Source organism: Eumetopias jubatus, unplaced genomic scaffold (assembly GCF_037043125.1).
Source record: "Eumetopias jubatus isolate StellerSeaLion01/CBP00866 unplaced genomic scaffold, mEumJub1_p1.0 scaffold_9, whole genome shotgun sequence".
In the NCBI taxonomy this organism is placed as follows: Eukaryota; Metazoa; Chordata; class Mammalia; order Carnivora; family Otariidae; genus Eumetopias; species Eumetopias jubatus.
Window position 1 is genome coordinate 88,510,971 of NW_028274815.1, and position 23,304 is coordinate 88,534,274.

At 36.1% G+C, this 23,304-nt stretch overlaps 1 protein-coding gene across 2 annotated transcripts in view; it reads right to left on the bottom strand.

Annotated features, from left to right (window-relative positions):
- The window catches only part of SEPTIN10 (septin 10), a 57,981-nt gene that overhangs the window by 25,300 nt on the left and 9,377 nt on the right, over window positions 1-23,304 (bottom strand). For both annotated transcript variants that reach the window (XM_028095787.2, XM_088026229.1), the window contains exons 2-4: window positions 9,540-9,608; window positions 3,283-3,403; window positions 2,685-2,880 (exon numbers count right to left, since the gene is read on the bottom strand). In XM_028095787.2, coding sequence (XP_027951588.1) covers window positions 2,685-2,880; window positions 3,283-3,403; window positions 9,540-9,608 — 386 coding nt within the window. The remainder of the gene's footprint in view (window positions 1-2,684; window positions 2,881-3,282; window positions 3,404-9,539; window positions 9,609-23,304) is intronic.

The following is a 23,304-nucleotide window of genomic DNA, read 5'->3' on the forward strand; positions in this document are numbered from 1 at the left end:
TAAGTACCGCATAAGGCTGAGAATCAATGAGAAATTAGAGAAAATTAGATCAAAACCCAAAGACAGGTAATTATAGGTGTAAGAGCAGAAATAAGTAGGAAAAAAAATATAAAATTGAAAGGACAAATAATAAAGTCAAATTTTGAAAAAAAGCAGACTAACAAAGCTTTGTTGAGACTGATCAAAGGAAAAGAAAACAAGCACAAATAACCAGAATCAGAAAAGGAAATGCAGATATCGTCACAGATGATGTAAACAATAAAAAGATATTAGGAATATATTATCAAATATTTTAAGTAAATATCTTTGAAAATTTGGATGAAATGGACAGATTCTTGGAACACTAGTATTCCAACTGTCTCGAGACACTACTCTAAATAGGCTTATAATCATTAAAGAATATTAGTTAGCAATTAAAAACCTCAGAAAACTCCAGGCCGAAATGGTTTTATTAGTGAGTTCCACCAATCACTTTAGGGAAAAATAACTCTAATTTTATGCATAATATAAAAAGAATACAAAATGGTATTCAAGATTGAAGGCTAATTTGCCAATGAAAAATCAGTTACTAAAATTCATCTTGTTAAAGATTAAAGAAGAAAATGTACAATCTTCTCTACAGAATGCAAAAACAAAAAATATCTGATAATATTTTTCATGATAAAAAATAAAACTCTCACTAGTAATACAATGGAACTTCCTCATTCCAACTTAAAAAAACAAAAGCAAGCAAGCATAATAAATGGTAAAAATAAAGCTTTCCCTTTGCATGAGGACATGGCAAAGATACCCACTAATACCACTGACTATCCAACATAATACTGTAAGTCCTACCCAGTGCAATCAGGTTTTAAAAATGGAAGAAAGAAAAATTAAAATTGTCTTCAGCCATAAAGAAGTAACTGGGACTAGATTTACTCTCCCACTATGAACAACTAGAAACTTGGATAAAATACACAAAAAAGGCTTTCAGACATTAGACAACAGGCAGAATAAAACTGTGTTCATTGAGAAGGGAAATAAATGAGGAAAGCTTTATGATTCTCCCAGCTTACTGCCTGAAGACAAGTTTCCAGGGCACAGCACAAAAGAGCACAGAGCCTGGCGGACTCACCCAGTTGAGGAGACAGAAACAGGAGTTCAAGGAGGCCAAGGCAACTAGAATTTGTAGGCAAGAACACTGAATAGAAGGCAGCTGCTTCAACAGAAGTGCTAATGATCTAGACAGACAGCGCTTCCCTCCAGTCTGTGGTGAAGCACTAATCTGCACATACATGTGAGGAAAGAACCCAAGACTATGGATATTTCCTATGTTATAATCATGGTGGTAGTTACAAAACTATGTATTTGTCAAAATTAACTGAATTGTACACTTAAAAAAAAGTGCATTTTATTCTGTGTAAATTATACATCAATAAAACTTACTTATTTTTTTAAAAGATTTTATTTATTTATTTGACAGAGAGAGACACAGCGAAAGAGGGACCACAAGCAGGGGGAGTGGGAGAGGGAGAAGCAGGCTTCCCACCGAGCAGGGAGCCCAATGAGGGGCTCGATCCCAGGACCCTGGGATCATGATCTGAGCTGAAGGCAGACACTTAATGACTGAGCCACCCAGGAGCCCCAATAAAACTTATTTTAAAAGAAACAAAAGAACTGAAAAAAATATATAAATGTCATTATTCATAGATTACACTATTATACATACATAGAAAATCTACACAAATTTAGAGATGAATTGCTGGAATTAATCAGAGAATTTACAAAAGTCACTGTATGCAAAATCAATTATATTTCTATACACCAAATAGAAAATGAAATATTTCTAAAAGATATCATCTATGAGAGCATCAAATACGCCAAATATCTAAGAATAAATTTAAGTAAAGCTGTTATAAGATCTCTACACTGAAAACTATAAGGAAATTATGAAGATTTAAAGCAACATGTCACAGGCCTTCGACTCTATCACTAATCTGCTTCTTCGAGAAAGTCCACATAAATGTGCTGAAATGCCAACATTAAGTCACATAAAGGGAATCAATTATGCAAACTATTTCCCCTCTAAAGCAAACTTTCAGGAAATTAAAAAATTACCTCTAACAATGAAAGTATATGAATTTCAAAAAGGAAAAACAACAAGAAGTTATTGCTTAACCCCAAACTATTTCCCTGTTTCATATTTTAAATTTCATACACAGTCTATAATCATTCTTTATAATACCATAGGAGAAAGAATGACATAATATAAAATATAAGTAACAATTTCACTATCTTGCTTAGAATTTCACACACAGAAAAATTCATGCACCATGGATTGGGCCATTATATATTTGCCATTGTATGTCTTACTTTTTTCCCCTCAACAAAATAAGTCCTGCCTCAAAATTAGTACAAATCATTTATTATACACCAAACTAGCATGTGAGGAAATAATTAAAATAATTTTTGTCAAAGTACACATTTCAATAATGTGAGTCAAATTATGCTAAAAAAAAATTAAGACAACTGGACAGAAAAATGTCAATTTGTTAAGAATAAAACATTGCTGATTTATTAAAAAAAAAAAAAAGTTAAAGTCTGGGAGGAAAAGGTATGAATTTCCAGAGTAGAAAACCAAATCATGGCTCATGGGACAAGACAACTGTCTTGAAATAAAACGATTACAATAAGAAAACATGTACCTCTCTTCTTTGTTTATTTGGTCACCAAATCCTACTGTATTCACAATGGTCAATTTCAATCGAACATTACTTTCATGGAGTTCATACGTCTGGGCTTTAAGTCTAACATGTGGGTAAAAATGTGAGGATCCATGGTCTTCAAAATTAGTATTAAACAATGTGTCAATCAGCGTTGATTTTCCAATTCCAGTCTCCCCTGAAAGAAACAAAGGTACATCTTCACAGGTGCAGAGGACAAATGAGAAAAAATAGAACTCTTAGACTGGTTTCAAGGATTCCAAATATTTCAAACATTCCAAATGCTGAGTTGTCTATGAAAGACATACAAGTTAAGGCTGGTCCACTGAGTCATTAGCAGAATATAAAAGTGAATATGTACGCTAAGTTACTCAGAACTCTGAAGAAAGCACTGAAATGTTTAAACAAAAAAGTTTAAAGCAGTACAGCTAAGAAAAACAAAACTGACAGAATTTAAGTAACTGAAAAAAACCTGCAATCATGATCTCAAATTAATAACATGAGCATCATACTGCTTCCAAGAGTGAAGAGAACACAAGGAATATAAAGGAATAATTTAGAGGAAGAGTTTGGCACTTACCCACACAGAGAATATTAAAACAGAAGCCTTGCTGAATGGATCTATTGACCAGCTGATCAGGCAAACTCTCAAAACCAACATGGCCAGACATAGTTAAAGAACGAATATTTTCTTTTTTTTGCTAAAGGAAAACAAAGACAATGGCAATAATTTAAAACAATTTTAATTGTTTTAATTTAAAATTTAATTTAATTTAAAAAATTAAAATTTTTAATTAAAATTAAAAACAAAAAACTTACTAAAATAGGACATAGGCACATTTGAAAGGATAAATATACTTTACCAAAGAAACTAAAGATTTTATGATCATTAGACCTTCACCAAGATACAACTATGTTAAGTAAATTTGTGAGAAACCTGTTTCCAGACCCTGAAAACACATACACATTTCTTATTCTCTTCATTCAAATACCTGATTTCCAAAAATTAGGAAAATACTCATGTAAACTATGGCAGAGTCATTCATGAAATGGAATGTTTAAAGTTATTATAGATGCTTATGATAAGTATTTAGTAACTTAAATTTTACATTAAAATGTCGCATGAAAAAAGTACAATAGAAAATTACAGTTTCAGTTCCCAGTAATGGCAGAGTAACTTATGTCACTGCTAATAACAATTATAATCTATTCTTCCAAGTCAATGGAGTGCAACCAAAGGCCAACAGACAGTGGAGGTCTCTTGGGAGTAGGAACCATGTAAAGTGAGATGCACATTTTCCACGTCTTTCTGAGGGCATACCCCAGTTACTGCTGCTCAAAGAAGACAGACCTCAGGATGGAAGTGGTAGTCTTACTGGGTTGAGAAGTTGGAAATAAGGGCAGGTAGATCAGCTGAAAATTGAAGAAGAAATTACAGAAAGGAGGGAGTCCAAAATCTGCAAGTACACTCCCCTCAAATCTCTGGCTGACTGCTGAACTGCACAAGAACAGGGGAAACACAAAGAGCCTAGCAAGGGGGAAATGGAAATTGGAAGGAGCTATGTAGAGTTTTCAAGAATGCCATCCTGGACAGCTTGAATTTTAACTCTGTAAGTTAAAGGGGCTTAATAAACATTTCAGGCTTTCCACCAAAAACCTATATGGACATTTTAGGAGTAAGGATCACATCCCAGGAATCAGAAATGTTCCCTAGCACACAAATGAAATAGATCTGCCCTAACAAAGTGTATAACCAAGACTCAACGTGAACAATGCAAGAAGCTAGTAATTTACTGCCTGCTAGAACCAAGGTCAACACTCTTCAGAAGAAGAAATCAGAATCCAACACCTCTATGATGTATCATCCACAACATCTACTATACAATAAAAAATTACTACAGAGGAAGAAGCAGAAAAATGTGATTCATGGTCAGGGGGAAAAAGTCAACAGAAAAAGATCCACAAATTAACCAGATATTGAATCAGCTGATAAGAACTTTAAAATAACTATGATAAATATGCTGAAGAAGAAAAAATATCCTCTTCTTCTACAGGAAAAGGAGATAGGTATAATGGGTGGCGAATTACAAGAGAGATATCAAAGCTCTCAACAACAAAAGGCAACAAATGGAATTCCTAGAAGGAAAAACGCAACATCTGAAATAAAAAACATATTGAACAGAATTAACAGCAGATCAAACAATGGAAGGAAAGACTTGTTCAATAGCTATAACCAAGTTAAACATCTTTATCAATCCAAGCTAAAAATCTCTTATAGAAAAGATAAAACTTAGAGTCCAAAAAACCCGTGGGACAGTATCAAATGGTCTTACATACCTGTAATTGGAATGCCATGTAGAAAAGATGGGGAGAGACTGCAGAGGGGAAGGAAATATCCAAGTGATAGTGACTGAAAATTTTCCAATTTTCTAAACATGAACTAAGAGATCCAAGAATTTTAGCAAACTACAAACAGGAAAAATCCAGAGCAACCCACAACTAGGTACATTAGAGCAAAATGTTTCAAAACAAAGATAAAGAAAAACTTCACGAGCAACCAAATATGGGGAGACATACTACACACTAGTGAAACATATAAAATGACTACAGGTTTCTCATAAACAACAACCAAAGCATAAGACAACACAACATCAATAAAATGCAAAAGAAAAAAAATGACAACCTAGAATTCTATATCCAATGAAAATATCGTTCATAAATGAAAGCCAAAGGAAAACATCTTCAGACAAAAAAAAAAAAAATCTGAAAAAATTCACTAAGAGCAGACCTATACTATAAGCAATGTTAAAAGTTATTCAAGAGAAAGGAAAATGACATCATATGTACAAAAAGAAATAAAAATTGCCAGAAAGGTAGAAATGTGGGTAATTGTAAGAGAATTTTTTTATTAGTTTTAATTTCTTGAAAATATGATTGTTTAAAGCAATAACAAGAAGAATGTATTGCAGAATCTGTAATCACAGAGATGCAGAATGTATGACAGTGACAGCAAACAGATGGGAAAGGAAATGGAGAGCTACTGTTGTAAGGTTTCTATATTATACATGAAGTATAATACTGTTTGAAGATATGTGTGATAAATTAAAGCCTACACCAATTACTATTCTAAAAAAATAAAAGACCAAAGAGATATAGCCAATAAGTCAATAGTTAAGATGAAATGCAATCATAAAAATATTAATCCAAAAGGCATAGAAAAAAGAAAAATGAAAGAACAAATGGGACAAAGAAAATAGCAGCAAACAGGCAGACTTAAACTAGCCAAATCTATAATTAAATTAAATGTAAATGGTCTAAACCAGTGATAACCAACAGAACTTCCTATGATGGCAAAAGTGTTCTACATCTGAGCTGTGCAACAGGGACCCACTAGCCAGCCACATTCAGATACTGAGGACTTCAAATGTGACTAATCCAACTGAGGAAATGATTTTTAAATTTTATTTAACTGATTTAAATTTAAATAGCCTCATGTGGCTAGTGGCTACCATTCTGGACAATGAATGTCTAAACATTTCAGTTAAAAGAAGGAAATTGTCAGACTGGATAAAAGAGCAAGACTCAACTCTATGCTATCAATATAGGAACTGATAATCTGGTTCTAAAATCTATATGGAAATGTAGGTGATTAAGAACAACTACAACAATTATGCAAAAGAACAAAGTTGAAGGACTTACACTACCTAATGGTAAAGCTACAATTGCCAGAAGTGTGGGACTGTGACAATCTAATTATCTATTTGTCTGCTTCATCAAAATTAAAAACTCGTGATCAAGGAATATGTAAATCAGATTGAAAGAAAATATTATATATTTGATATATACATGACAAAGCACTTATATTCAGAATACATGAAGAATTCAAATGATTTAATAACAATCCAGTTTTTTAAAAAAATGGGTAAGGACTCAAATAGAACTTCACAAAGAAGATAACAAAATAGCCAATGAGCAAATGAGAGAGCGCTCAACAGTACTGGTTTTTAGGGAAATGTGATTTAAAACTACAGTAAGATGGGTGCCTGGGTGGCTCAGTCAGTTAAGCGTCTGCCTTTGGCTCAGGTCATGATCCCAGGATCCTGGGATCAAACCCCGCATCGGGCTCCCTGCTCAATGGGGAGTCTGCTTCTCCCTCTGCCCCCACCATGCTCTCACCCATTCTCTCTCTCTGTTTCTCAAAAATAAATAAATAAAATCTTAAAAAAAAAACTACAGTAAGATATCACTGAACACCCACCAAAATGGCTAAAATTTAAAAATTTAAAAGGCTGATACATTTGTTGGTGTGAAAGCAAAATGGTATAGCCACTTTGGATAACAAGTGGGCAGTTTCTTATAAAGTTAAATACACATTACTATACAACTAAAAAACTCTACCTGTAGGTACCCAAGATAAATAAAAATACACATGAATGTTCTTGGCAGCCTTAGTCCAAATAGTTAAAAACCAGAAACAACCCAAATATCCAACAATTGGTGAATGGAGAAATAAAATGTAGTATATCCATACAATGGAATACAAAACTACTGATATATGCCACAACATGGGTAAGTCTCAAAAACTAAGTGATGTATTTACTGTGATTTGACTAAAAAAATAAAAGTATATTTTTTCATATATTCTCATATATATGAATATGGATAAAAATCTTTCAAAGGGTAGTGACAGACTATTGAGAGTGGTTATTACTGGGGAATGGACTTGGAGGGAGTGGTCTGGGAGGTAAAGGTGAGAAAGATTCACTTTTTACTGTATATGGTGGGTAAAATTCTAATATGGACCCCAAGATTGATGGCCCCTCGTGTACCCACACCTTCTATTTTTTTTTTTATCAAACACTAATCTAGATGCTACTATGAAGGGACTGTGTAGATGTAATTAAGGTCACAAATCAGTTAACCTGAGAAAGGGAGATTATCTTGGGTGGGCCTGACCTAATCAGGTGAGCCCTTAAAAAGGACTGGGAGCTTCCAGGTGAAAGAGATTTGAAACCTGAAGAGGATTTGACATTTGGGTTCTCCCCTCTTGTATGGATGACAGAGAGCTAAATGGCAAGGACATAAGAATGTTCTCTAGGGGCGCCTGGGTGGCTCAGTCATTAAGCGTCTGCCTTCGGCTCAGGTCATGATCCCAGGGTCCTGGGATCGAGCCCCGCATAGGGCTCCCTACTTGGCAGGAAGCCTGCTTCTCCCTCTCCCACTCCCCCTGCTTGTGTTCCCTCTCTCACTGTCTCTCTCTGTCAAATAAATAAATAAAATCTTAAAAAAACAAAACAAAAAAAAGAATGTTCTCTAGGAGCTGATAGCAACCAGCCATCAAGAAACTGAATCCTGCCAACAGCCTGAAAGAATTTGGAAGGGGAGCCTCAGATAAGAACCTAGCCAGCCAACATCCTGAGTGAGACCCTGAGCAGAGAGGCCAGCTGTGCTGGCCTGACTTTCTAACCTACAAAACAATGAGCTAATAAATAGGTGTTATTTTAATCAACTAAATTCATGGCAATTTGTTACAGGGCAATAGAAAACTAGTATGCTATATTCTCTTTTCTACCTTTTGAATACCTTTTAGTCATGTAAGTATGTTGTCTTTATTATTAAGAGAGAGAAGAAACACTATGCTTCCCAGTCATGAAAGTATTCAAGAAGATTAGAGTAATACTTACTAGAGTTTTTACCTGATAAGCACATGCTTATCAGATAAAAGTCAAACTAAATGATCTATAGAATCCCTCCTAGTTCTAAAGCTGTAAGATTATGTTAAAAGAAGCTTTTCAAAAGTGAAGAAGAGGGGCCAGAGAAAATGAGGATTAAGCAATGACCATTCAGTGGATTAGTCACTAAAGCATTAGTGACTATGACAGCAGTTTCAGCAGAGCAATGTGTTAGAAAGCAGATAAAGAGGAATTCCAAAGGTCTGCAAGGTGATAAAATAAAGATGGGGCAGACTATTATTATCAAAGAGTGAAAAAAAGATAAAAAGGACAGTAGTTTGGTGGTCAAACTACAATTTATCAAAACCATGGAGCCTTTAACACGTGTGAAGGAAGAGGGAAAAACAAGAAGAGGCTTAATGGTCACAAAACTAAGAAAATCATTTAATCTTATTGAATTACCCATGCTTATATTTGCGATTTTTATTTTTGTTTTTTTTTTTTAAGATTTTATTTATTTATCTGACAGAGAGAGCGCACAAGCAGAGGGAGCAGCAGAGGGAGAGAGAGAAGCAGGCTCTCCGCTGAGCAGGGAGCCCAATGTGGGGCTCAGTCTCAGGACCCTGGGATCATGACCTGAGCCAAGGCAGATGCTTAACCTGTATTTGCGATTTTCTATTTAAAGAATCATTAGCTCACCTTTCACCAAGTTAAATTTACCCCTCTTTTTAAATATAAATTTTAGCATGAATTACCAAAACACATCCCTCCTATGCAGGCACACTTAGAAGAACCTTTAAGGGCTGATCTCGCACTCAGGAAGGCATCTGACAGGGCCATCCAGCGACTTCCTACACTCTGTCATTAAAGGAGTTCTCTCCATCCACCAAGTTCTGCAAGTATGCCCAGCAAAGGCAGTGCTAGTCTTCCTACTGAATGCTGTGGAAGCAGTTAAGAGTTTTAATTTGCTTCATGTCCCATAAGAAAGAGACACTGAAAACACTCAATAACTATTCAATCCATTATTGATTTTTAATTTCAATCAACATAAAAGTTAATTTATATTCAAGGTACAAACAAAAGTCTTTCAGGTCTCTTAGTAGTTATTTTGAAATCCTAGAGGTATGCAGAGTACAATATGGATCTATTTAAAAGATATACTCACTTTCTGTTCATCATCAGATACTTGTGAGGACAGACAAGTTGTTTTTGTTGGCATGTGAGACTGATAGAGCTGAAAAAGAAAAAAAAATTAAAACAGATATTACTCCAGAAAACCTTATATCTAAATAACATATCTATGTTAAAGAGGAATTCTAATATTATCATTATCACCAAGTTTTGTCTTGCAATCTATACAACTGACTCATGCTTAAAACATGGTTTTCCTGCTGGATAAATATATGCAAAAGTAAATAATATATAATATTCAACATATAATTTATAGTCAACATACTTACCCAAATATGCAAAAATACTATAAAAGAGTAAACCCCCATTTACATCCAGAAAGACAAAGAACATGACTTTTATTTAGAAGACTTTACAGTGGGAACCAGAAAAGACCCCAGATAGCCAAAGGAATGTTGAAAAAGAAAACTGAAGCTGGAGGCATCAGAGTTGCACACTTCAAGCCGTATTACAAAGCTGTCATCACCAAGACAGTATGGTACTGGCAGAAAAATAGACACATAGATCAATGGAACACAACAGAAAACCCAGAAATGGACCCTCAACTCTGTAGTCAACTAATCTTCGACAAGGCAGGAAAAGAATACCCATAAAGACAGTCTCTTCAACAAATGGTGTTGGGAAAATTAGACCATGACATGCAAAAGAATGAAACCAGACCACTTTCTTACAACATACACAAAAATAAACTAAAAATGGATGAAAAACCTAAATTTGAGACATGAACCCATCAAAATCCTAGAGGAGAACACAGGCAGCAATCTCTTTGACCTAAGCCACCGAACTTATTAGACATGTCTTCAAAGCCAAGGGAAACAAAGCAAAAATGAACTACTGGGACTTCATCAAGATAAAAAGCTTTTGCATAGCAAAGGAAACAGTTGACAAAACTAAAAGGTAACCTATGGAATGGGAGAAGATATTTGCAAATGTCTTATCAGATAAAGGGCTAGTATACAAGATCCATTAAAGAACTTATCAAACTCAACACCCAAAAAAACCAAAAAATCCAGTCAGGAAATGGGCAGAAGACATGAACAGACATTTCTCCAAAGACATAAAAATGGCCAACAGACACATGAAAAAATGCTCCACATCACTCAGCATCAGTAAAATATAAATCAAAACCACCTGACAGGTGTGAAATACCACCACACACCAGTCAGAATGGCTTAAATGAACAACTGAGAAAACACCAGATGTTGGCAAGGATGCGGAGAAAGGGGAACCCTCTTATACCGTTGGTGGGAATGCAAACTGGTGCAACCACTCTGGAAAACAGTATGGAGGTTCCTCAAAAAGCTACAAATAGAGCTACCTTACGACCCAGCAATTACACTACTAGGTATTTATCCAAAGGATACAAACATAGTGATTCAAAGGGGCACATGCACCCCGATGTTTATAGCAGCAATGTCCACAATAGCCAAACTATGGAAAGAGCCCAGATGTCCATCGACAGATGAATGGATAAAGAATACATATACACATATACATAAGATGTAATGTGTGTGTGATGTGTGTATATATATACATATATATGTATATATATACACATTGTACATATATATATAGACATGGATGGAACCAGAGGGTATTATGCTAAATGAATTAAGTCAATCAGAGAAAGACAATTATCATATGATTTCATTCATACATGGAATTTAAGAAACAAAACAAAGGAGCATGGAGGAGGGAGGGAAAAATAAAGTAAGACATAATCAGAGAGGGAGACAAACCATAAGAGACTCTTAACCATAGGAAACAAACTGAGGGTTGATGGAGGGGAGGATGGGGTAACTGGGGTGTTGGTCTTTAAGGAGGACACTTGATGGAATGAGCACTGGTTGTTAGAGGCAACTGATGGATCATTAAATTCTACCTCTGAAACTAATAATAAACTATATGTTAATTAAATTGAATTTAAATTAAAAATTAAAAAAACAAAAGACTTTACAGGATTAAAAAGGGAAAATAAGCTATTTCACTAAAAAAATATTCTAGGAGCCAAGAAGATACTCAAAATTAGGTATATTCCCCAGGAGCATGCCAGGGTAAATACAAATGTTAATGATCCAATTTCAGTAGAGTTAGGAAAACAGGTATTTAAAAATGTGAACAAGTCCCTTAGTTATCCAATTAAAATAGAAATAATTATCATTTTTAGGGTTCCTGTTATATGCCAATCATTACATAGCTCATTAAGTACATATTTTTAAGTACATTTCTTATTTTCTGAGCTATACATATTCTCATTCCGACAGCCTACATGAGAAAATTAGGATTCTGAAAGGTTAACATACCCCAAGTCATAAAAGCCAGTAAGCTGTAGACACAGGTCTGATCTGCCTGCAAAGCTGATGTTCCTTCCACTACTGTCCCAACCTACAAACCAAATAAAAATTCACTGTTTGCGACAGTGAGGAATGGGGGAAGAGAAGTAAAAGAGAAGTGGGAATTTCAAAGCAATGCTGCCTCAAAAGTTGCTATCCTACTTTTCAGGGCAGCACAAGATACTAAGGAATTGTGGCATTTTTTAAAAAGTAGCATTCATATGGATGTAGTAAGAAAAATGTAAACAGTGCCAGTAAGAAAACAGTGCAAAATGAGTTCCTCTCCTACCCTTGATTTACTAGTACCTCAGCAGACCTATGTATCCTTGCAGAGACAGACCATGCATGTATGAGCATATGTGAATATGCAGGTGTCTTAATTTATAAGAATGGTAGTGGCCTATTGCTCTGCATTGTGGTGTTTCCCCTTAATCTCTCACAGAGACTGTTTCACTGTTATGCAGGTCTACTTCATTCCTTCAGTAGTATAGTATTGTTTTATATATGACAATATATGTGGATCTCTATCTTTATTTAAGCAGTCCCTAGTCTTTAATTACAATAAACTATGCTTCAATGAACAGCTTTGACCACATGTATGATGAAAGGGAGAACCTTAGCACTGCAGCAAGAGAGTAGTGCTTTTGGCACCTTCAAGTGCTCCCCCACCACACACACACACACACACACACACACACACACACACACACTGGGATTGTGAGTGCAATCTCACAGATACACAGGTATGTATCATGACTGGATTTTATAGAATACTAACAACAATCTCCCTCTGTACATTCTGAATAATATAAGCTATTGAAGCTGGCCTTGCGACTTAATCACTACATATAGAGTGTTTCCAAATCCTGAGTACCTAACTGAACACATTGTTTCAACATGAAATGACTCTTGTCAATTGGAAGATGTCCTTATATAAAGCACACAACAAAAATTCTGTGATGAACACTTAGGTACTGGCTGTATTTTCACAATTTAAAAAAGTGAAAAATACATAAGCACATCAAATTGGCTTAAGGTTTTGTTTCTTTTTAACTATATATACTTCACCTTACTCCCCCCAGCCAGCTCCCTTGCCCCTAGTCATTGTGTGACATGTAGGCAGTAGCTCATGTCCCTCTCCTATGCCAGAAAGAAAAGTGAGAGCTAAGGGAAAAGAGCAGTGGTACTTATGGAGATGTGGAGAAAGAGATCATTACAGGCCAGAGCAGTTTTCAGAGAAGACAATGATATTGCAACGAGTCAGGAAAAGTGGCATATATAGCAAGAGAAAAGGTAGCATTTAGGATAGAAAAAAAAAATCCCTGAGTACCAGAGGGAGGTAGAACTTAGTATCTGAAGAAAGAAAATAGTGAATATAAGAGTTTGGTGGGGGAAAAAAAGTTCATTGGTCTCCTGCTGTAGTTATGAATGAGGTTATAAATGAGGCTGAGAAAACAATTAGGTACAACAGATGAGTAGCTGATTGAGGAATTTTGAAGTGTCCATCTCAAGAGTCTGACTTGTTGGTAAAGGCAAAAAGTGCCAAAAAAAATAACTGTTTGGGGGCCCTGTTCAGAGCCTTGCCTTAAACTGAGTAAGAGAGTAGAACATTCCATGCCTAGTGCTACTTCCTGATGTCAAAAAAATTATGGTTAAGAAAGCAGCTTCATAGTTTTAATATAATGACTAGCATATTTTTGTTAAATACTTGCTTAGTAAGCAATTTGGGTGATAAGTAAAATTTGCTTAGGGGCGCCTGGGTGGCTCAGTCGTTAAGCATCTGCCTTTGGCTCAGGTCATGACCCCAGCAGGGTCGAGCTCCCTGCTCAGTGGGAAGCCTGCTTCTCCCTCTCCCACTACCCCTGCTTGTATTCCCCTCTCGCTGTGTCTCTCTCTGTCAAATAAATAAATAAAATCTTAAAAAAAAATTGCTTAAGAAACAGGATAGGTTTTGTATTAGTTCATCACTAAATTTTGACTAATAAAACCTAGGTGATATTTCTGTCATTTATGTAAGTTCATTTCAAAGATCTGCTTTTGATTGTTCATTTTCTGTGTTTCTGAATACCTGCCAAAATAGTCTACTTAATATCTCTGTGGATAAATGTTTTGATCAGGAAGTATGAATGAGTCACACAGAAGTATTAAAAATAGTTGTTTTTAATTTTTCCCCTGCCACTACCTGACTAGTCGATTTTCCAAAACAAGTTTTAGAATAAAGTTTTTAACAAATTAACAAGACATTACTGAAGGTAAAATAACAAGGGGACAAGAGCTGACCAAGTCCCTCTAGTGGCAAACCCTAAATTTAAAAAAAAAAAAACTTTGGAAGTGGAATTCCAGTCTGCAATATCAATGATCACTTACTATGTGTAAATCACTGTGCTGGGTACTGGGGTCCCACAGAGCCCTTAATCTTAAGAACTTACCTCAGAGAAACACAAAGTCATTGATCAATCTCATTCCAAGGAAGACTAACAAAATCACCACCCACACTTGATTACTGTTTGCTTTTTCTAAGGTTTTTACTTTATTTTAAATATATATATATCATACACAAACATATATATATTTAAATCTATACACACACCACCTACAGGGGGAAAAATACAGTACCTTTAACTCCTGGCAAACTCTAACACACTTTTTTTTAAGTTGTAATATATAATGAATCACAGAAAAAAGTGCCATAACATTTTGGGGTAGCTGGAGGAAGAGATGGGTGCCCTACTTTCTACACAATTTCAGTTTGGGGAGTATGGGAAATACAACATTGGTGGCACACATTTTGTTCTGGGGTCCTTTGGGAGACATACAGTAGATGGCCTTTTTCCTATCAGCCAATTATGGAAAACATTTGGTGATTCTTTCACAATAGGACCTCAGATAAGAAGTTTCCTTACTTGTAAACATTCTTGAAACTGCCCCTCTCTCTAGGTATAACAATGAGCCTTAGAGAGACAGAAATGTGACTTGGCTTTACCATAGCTTCATTTTAACTTTACTGTCCCACAATTTTTTTCTTTATAAAATTAATCCAAGAAATAGAACCAAAGTTTTCAAATTGTTCCCTGCTGTCCCCTAGAGTTAAGAGGGAAAAAAAAAAAAAAGTAAGAGAATGAAAAGCAGAGAGTGGTCAAAATAATTACCTGGGTCTATTTTATGGGTTTCAAGAGGACAGAGTTCTTTGGCTTAAAATAAAACTTTGAAAGATTCCACAAACTCATTATTTAAAATTATTTTATTAACTCTTCAGGTTAAGGAAACTTTAAAATAAAGAGTGTTGATCTAAACTTTTACTAAAAACAAGTAATAACATTACCTGATTCTAGAAGTGGATGCTAATTACAACCCAGGGAAAAAAAGAATTCAACTGAAACCAGTAAGACTGGATAGTGTAAGGCAAAGCAACACAGCAGCCTCCTGTGTCCTGCCTGGATCTCCCCCAGGGCAGTCAAAGTCCCATCAAAATATCACCTCAATGTTACCATCATGTCCAATAAATATAAAAATTAGAGGATAACTACAAAGTCTAATATTCAGCCTCAAAAGATCAGGACATGGAAATTCTTGAGAGTGGTTCATGTAATAGGGGTATCAAGCTTAACAAAAGCTTACAGTAATAGAAGGCTTCTTAAAATAATAAATGCAATTTATTTTAAAATTACTTTCCTCCCTTTAGAAATGGGAGTATATTATGTTTATTATAGGGAAAAATACCATTTCTAATTGTGCCATTTTTTAATAACACTACAACGAACATCCCTCTTGTGGTACACTACTTAGATCTCCCGTCTAGCAAGAACTTGCCCTTCGATTACAAAGAATGAAGCTGGCTGACAGCCTCCAGCTGTGGAGCCTTCAGGATCTGCACAGTATTCCACCAGAGACCATTCCTCCCTGGCAGCCCCTAGCCCAGGCCAGAACACAATGAGGGTGTCAGGGCCTGGCCCCTTCTGTGCTAGGTGGGCAGCCCTAACAGTCTGTCAGAGAGCTTTCTACTGGGTTGGCCAGACTGCCAGACCTGCATGGCTTCTGAGGCTCTCTCCACCAGGTTCTAGCTTCCCAGCTTCTTATCACAGCTATCTGCAACTGCACCAGAGCCTGAAGGTTTTTCCTTTCCAGTCCGGCTTCCTCTCCCCTTCTCTTTCATAGGCATTACCTCACCTCCCTACCTCCTACCCCCAATCTACCTCTAACACTCCTAACTTCAGCATCTGCTTCCTGGAGGATCCAAAGGGACATACCTGTATAAGCATCAATCATTTCGTACATTTGATAATTTCCTCATGATAAATTCCTAGAATATAATTACTGGTCAAAGGTATGAACATATTGCCAAACTGCCCCTCAAAAAGGCTACACCTGCTCACATTTAGTATGTTCAAAAAAAAAACCCAAAAAACAAAATTTGTATGTTCATTTCATTATGTAGTCATCAATACAGGATAGTAACACTTTTTAAGTGTTTGTCAATTTGATAGGCAAACAGTGACATCTTAATTTGATGTCCAGTATTTTGAACATTTTTTTCAGCATATTTTCATCAGTCGTCAGTTCATGTTTTCCCCCACTTGCTCTATCAGGGTATCCCTTTTTTGCTCCTCTTATTTACAAAAGCTGTTGGATATAATTCTGTGCTTGTCATGTGTATTACAAATATCTTCTCCTGATCTGTCACTGACCTTTTCAATTTTCATAGAGCCTAATCTATCAATCCTTTCCTTTATGGTTTCTTCCATAAATGTAAAGATTAAAAAATCTTTTCACACCCTGAAGCTTAAAAAAATGCATCTAAATTTTTTCCAAGTTCTTTTAGGGTTTCATGTCTTACACATAAGTTTTTAAGCCTTCTAAAAATTACTTTCTAGCACTGTGTGAGTCAAGGCAATCTTTTTCCCAACATCCTTAGCCTACTTCTCCATAAAGGGACAGCAAAGTATATTCAAACATCCATAGTCTGTTTTAGGGAAACGAATCCCCAGGGAAAAATTAGAATTGCATGAATGGACTAGAGAGGCCAATCTGACACAGTGAGGAGAAATTACTGAAGGACTAGGGCTGCCTAGCAAGAGTGGAAGGATTCAGCTACTGGCCCCCCACCCGTGGGGGGAGTCAAACAGTGACATAGTCATCAACTAGGCAAACAGTAGAGCCAATTCCTGCACTGAGTGGGAAGCAAAAATAATGATCTTCTAAGGTCTCTTTCAACTCAATTTTATGACTGCATACCTATGAGCAAGCAATGAGGAAAAAGTATGTGATGTGTTGGAGAATGAAGAATGAGTCATGGAAACTGCACGCTCAGACAAAGGGAAGTAAGGAAAGGCACAACAAAACTGCTAGTTGATGTGAAAAGACTTCTTGGAACTATATCTCAAGGCTTATTTAAATGAAAAGTAGACAGCTTGAATTCCTGGGAGAGAGAGTATGTTCCATGCAGACTAGGTGATAAAAAAGCCAATCAAATTTTAAGTCATTTATTTAACCCAGAAAAAGCAAATGGGAAAAGGAGCTGAAAAAGGGGGGAAGGCAGAAGAAACTCATTAAAAAGACTTAAAATTGACAAGGAATACCTGCGGAAAAAAGAATACTGAGGAATCAGTGTGAAGACTATCAATACACAACTGCTTTTTATTTGTTCCACAAATACACACAATACTTACTAAAAGGCCTTCCATTTCCAGGACAGAGTAACAAACGCCAGGCATTGAGGATCAAAAATGAGTAAGTCAAATATCCCTGCAATTTAAATTTTAGTACAGTGAGAAAACAGTCTTTCAACTCATGGACAGGACACAACAGTAGCTCAAGGGTATAATGAACCCTGCATGGTCAGAGAAGACACTGCCAAGAAAAGGCTTGAGCAAAGACTTGAAAGAAATACAAATATTCCTAGCAAATGGGAAAAGAAAGTAGAGGAACTGATGTGTGCAAACATGCAAGTATACTTGGAATGGTTGGAAAACAGCAGTTGGAAGGGTTGGAAAACAGCAGTAAGCTCATTATCATTTAAGCCTAAGGAGGCTTAAGGTTAAGTGCAAGGAGGACACAAAAGGTGAGCCTGGACAAGGCAACAGGGGGCTGGACATCCACTCTGCCTTAGAGTGAAGCCCTGCCCACCTTCAAGTGTCTTGACCTAAGGTAATTTGGTAGATACTACTGTGAGGCAGGAAAGAAAATGAGACAAATCAGCAGAGGTTTGATGAAATTTTAGAAATACTGAGTTTAAGGTTCTCATGGGCACTCTGGATCCCTCAGAGAGAGTCTAATCACCCAAATCTTTAGTCAAGTATATAATTAATCTAGGGTAATTTTTACATGATTATTAAAAATACAGTGGTAATTCCCATTTCTCTTGAAGTTTCCACTGATTCTCTAAGACTGGAATTCATCCATATTGGTAGTTCTACATTTTAGAGCACTAAAAACTTAGCCAAAGTCACTTAGCCAGTCAGGCTTACTTTTTAGACTGAACATAGTTAATACTGTATTACTACTAACAGGCTGCAGTTTAGAAGGTAGTTTCCATTTTTATAAGTCAGAAAAAGAAATGTTTAAAAAAAAGGGAAAAGTTGCATAAAAGTCTACATTGAAATATTGACTACGGACAATATTATTACAAAAGTTGGAAGCAATAATTACGAAAATTAAGAGAAATGATATGATGTGATATTAAGTGGCAAAATAAGAATTTAAGACTGTATTGACACCATGGTTACAAGTTATTTACGTATATGAACAAGCATATACGGAGTCTGAGTTTTTTTTTCTTGATATCCATTAATATTATCACTTAAGTGTGTTTTTTTTTAAGATTTTATTTATTTATTTGACAGAGAGAGAGGCAGCGAGAGAGGGAACATAAGCAGGGGGAGTGGGAGAGGGAGAAGAAGGCTTCCTGCTGAGCAGGGAGCCCGATTCGGGGCTCAATCCCAAGACCCCAGGATCACGACCTGAGTCGAAGACAGACACTTAACGACTGAACCACCCAGGCGCCCCTTCACTTAAGTGAATTTAACAAAGACTAAAAGAAAAAAAGAAATAAGTATTTTTCAAATATCTATAAAAATGCATTTATTCAACAGGTATATATTGAGTGACTACTATGTTCGAGGAACTGTCCTAGGTACAGGTACAAAATAGAAAAAAGTCCTGGCCATCAGGAAGTTTCCATTCCAGTTAAGGGAAGACAGGCATAAAGCATATGCTATGATAATAGGTTCCATACTACAAGGGGTGTCCATTAATGACAGTAAGCCTTGAAACAAAGCTCCCACAAATCCCTTCTGGGAAGTTTGGTCACATGTAAAATTGGTAAAATATTACTATATTCTGACTAAATTAACAAATACATAAGGAAGGCTTAATCCATCTTAACCTAAGAAAAGCAGTGGGCTGAACTCTCTAGGGAACTGTGGAACATGACACAAGCAGTAAGTGAAAATTTTTATTATTCTTCTTTCATCTATACTGACAAAGAGGAATATCATGCTGTGATGATGCCCTGTTCCCTCTGTAGGGCAATCCTTTTGCCCTGGGCCATACTCTCCTTTGGTACCATGGCTCTCTAAGGACCTACAGGATTTGACCACCGGCTATCTCTCTCTCTCCAGCTTCATCTTGTTCTTGATGCCCCCACTTTGGGCATGTTTTCAGACATGCCAAAGCCCCACCCCACCACAGGTAGACCCTTTGCAACTGTCATTCCCTCTGCCTGGATACCCTTTCCATCCTCAATTCCATATAAAAGTTCCTTCTTTCAAGGAGCTTAGTGAAGAGAAGGCAGTTAAAGAGGAAAGCAGAGTGCGGTCAGTGTTATGAAGGGAAGAGAGTGATGTGATCCAGAGCAGTCAAAGCACAAAGGGGGAGAGGGGTAGATTTCCAATAAGGCGCAAATACAGTTCAATGGAGAAAGGAAAGTCTTTTTAAAAAATGGTGCTGAAACAATTGGACTCCCATATGCAAAAAAAAAAAAAAAAAAGGAACCTTGTACTATATACAAAAATTAGCTCAAAATAGATTGTAGACCTAAAACTTTGTGGCCTTTAGGTTAGACAAAAATTTCTTAGCTACAACACCAAAAGCATGATCCATAAAGAAAAAATGATAAATTGAACCTAACAAACTAAAAAACTTCTGCTCTTCAAAACACACTGTTAAGAGAATGAAAACACAAGACACATACTTTGACAACACATTTGTAAGTCATTTATCTCATAAAGGACTTATATGAGAAATACATATATATTTAAAACTTGTACAACTCAATAATTACACAATAACTTAACTTAAAAAATGGGAAAAGTTTTGAACACACACTTCACCAAGAATATAGGGATGGCAAATAAGCACATGACAAGATGCTCAACATCATCAGTCATTAGGTAAAGCCAAATAAATCACGAGATATCACTACATACCTATCAAAATGACTTTTTAAAAAATTGACACCAGTAAAGATGCAGAGCAACAAGGGCTCTCAGTCAGTATTGATGGAAATACAAATTGGTACAAACATTTTGGAAAACAGTTTGACAGTTTCTTAAATTAAATAAACACGATTCCACTCAGCAATCTTACTCCTAGATATCAACCCAGATGAAATGAAAAATTATTTTCATATAAAAACCTGTATGTGAAGTAACTGGTAACTTCATTCAAAACTGTTAAAACTGGAAACAGCCCAAATGTTCCTCAAATGGAGAAAGAATGAACAAACTCAATTGTGACACATCCATACAATGGGCTCATATTCAGCAATAAAAAGGAACATGCAACAACAGGGACAAATCTCAGAAGTATTACATTCAGTGAAAGAAGCCAGCTCAAAAGCTATGGTAATTCCATACATAGGACACTCTGGTAAAGGCAAAACAATTGGGGCAGAAAACTGATCAGTGATTGTCAGAGATTAGGAGGAAGACTACAAAGAAGCACAAAGGAATAGGGGGTTGGACAGTGATAGAACTGTTCTATATCTTTGGTTATGGTTGTGGTTACACAAAGAGTAAATTTCACTACACATATATTATATCTCAACAAAAAAACTTAACTCATGAAGCTATAACAAAATTTTCTAACTAAACATAAGTAATCAATACACAGGAAAGCAGTAGCTAACAAAACTTAAAATATCTGAGGATAAACTAATTATCTAAACTAATTAAGACAACGTATTTGTAAGCAGCAATAAAAAAGTAAATATACACCAAAATAAGCAAAGGCAAAAGGAGATTAAAATATTTTCTCCAATTGTTCAAATTACAATTCAGCATTAGGTTCTTTTGGCTCTCAGAATTATGTGGAAACTGTAAATTATATTTTTCTATACAATAGAATCTCTGTTACTATATGACAAGCAGCCTATCTTCTCCCAAAAGAGAGAGCCCTAGAAATGATCTCAATGGTCCATGTCACAGTAGAGGAGTTAACATGACATCAGTATAAACGTATGGCTTAAGAAGGCTGTTAGAATTAACTGCTTATGGTGGCAACAGATGCAAACTGCTGGAGGACAAAGTAACTGCCAAAGCCCTGTATGAGGGTCTGGGACAAGGAGGTACAATGACAACATGAACAAAACAAGATTTCTCTGGGGGCGCCTGGGTGGCTCAGTCAGTTGGGTGTCTGCCTTTGGCTCAGGTCATGATCCTGGAGTCCTGGGATTGAGCCTTGCATAGGGCTCCCTGCTACCCTCTGCCCCTCACCCCACTTGTGTTCTCTCTCTCTCACTCTGCCTCTCTCTCAAGTGAGTAAATAAAATCTTAAAAAAAAAAAAAAGATTTCTCAGTAAAATTTAAGAAAGTTAACCCTCATCCTCCCAAAATGGAATAACAGTATTGAGTTCCTGGGGTTAGGAGGATAAATGTGATAATACAACCTAAGTACCTGTCACACTGAAAGCACCTTAGCATTTGGTGGCATTCAATTATCCCGGAGGATATACTCAAAGCAGCAAAGGAGAAATCCATATAAAAATATATCTTAAGGGGCACCTGGGTGGCTCAGTCGGTTAAGCATTCGACTCTTGGTTTCTGCTCAGGTCATGATCTCAGGGTCATGGGATCCAGGCCTGAGCCCAGTTGGGCTCCACGCTCAGCACAGAGTGTGCTTGAGATTCTCTCTCCCTCTGCCCCTCCTGCTCATGCTCTCTCTCTCTCTCTCTGGCAAATAAATAAATAAATCTTTAGGGAAAAAAATGTAAAAACATATCTTGAATACTTTAATGTTTGCAAAGATCTTTAGAGATTAGACCACTAAAAGAAGTAAAAATATGTCCAAAGAAGTTGAAAGTAATGGCTAAAGTTCCCTTTAGTTTGTTACAACTATACCTAAAAAAATTTAAAGGGAATTTTTTCATGATTAGTAAATACAATTAAAAGGCATCTCATGCTATTTTAAGATTGAATATACAGACTGAGTCTGAGATACTGAATCTTCTTCCTACCTAAAATATCCAGCCAGTTCTTCTATGGCCATCTCTTCTCTAGCTCAATATTGAACTTTTGCAAAGTCTTCACTATATAACTTAAAACTAGTACAAATCATAATCTTACAAATAGGTTGTATTTTCCAAAAGTTCATTTTAGTAATAAGCTTCTTGAATTTAGAATACAGTTTCCACAGAAACAATATTATAAATGGAGTTCAGGTCCTGAGTAGGTTCACAAATGCCTTATTTATTTACCTATGATATACAAACAATTTACAGTCTGAGACTAAGTTTTCAAATCCAGCAGCTAACTAGGAAGAAAGCATATTTGCTGCCCTCTTCCTAGAAAGACCAACTCTAGGTCATGCGTTTGTAATGGAGATATTACCTAACCCACAGAAAGGTGGTGGAAATCAGTCCTTGGGGCATGAAAAACCCCAAAGTCAATGGTTTGTAACCCTCCTAAGCCCAACCTACCTAAAAGAATTATTCTTTGGTATTGAATTCCTCTTATCAGGGAGAACTTAAAGTTATTCAATTAATTAGATTAATTTTAAAAGATTAATTAAATCTATTAACAAAATTTGATTTAAATTTAATTTTTCACCTTAAGGGGCAATAACGAAAATAAAAGGTTGAGAACTACTACTGTAGGTAAACCTTGACACAGGACATGTTTGCCATTTTGTCTTTTCCCACCTTGCTTTTGCAGCACTCTCCCATGCTGTCTTTCCCACTCCAGTCTCTTGCCCCAATCTGGCCCTAAATCAAAACTGTATTCACTCCTAATGGATTCCCTTTCTGGATTCCCGAGACCTCACTAGGTGTTAGCAAAGTGACCCACTGACTTTCCAGAGCTAGCTATACTTACCCACTGACTTCCCAGAGGTAGCTATACTTTCACAAGAGAAGAAAAGACTTTTTAGTAGGTGGATTTCATGCAGTATAAATGGGAAAATGCTGAAGATCAT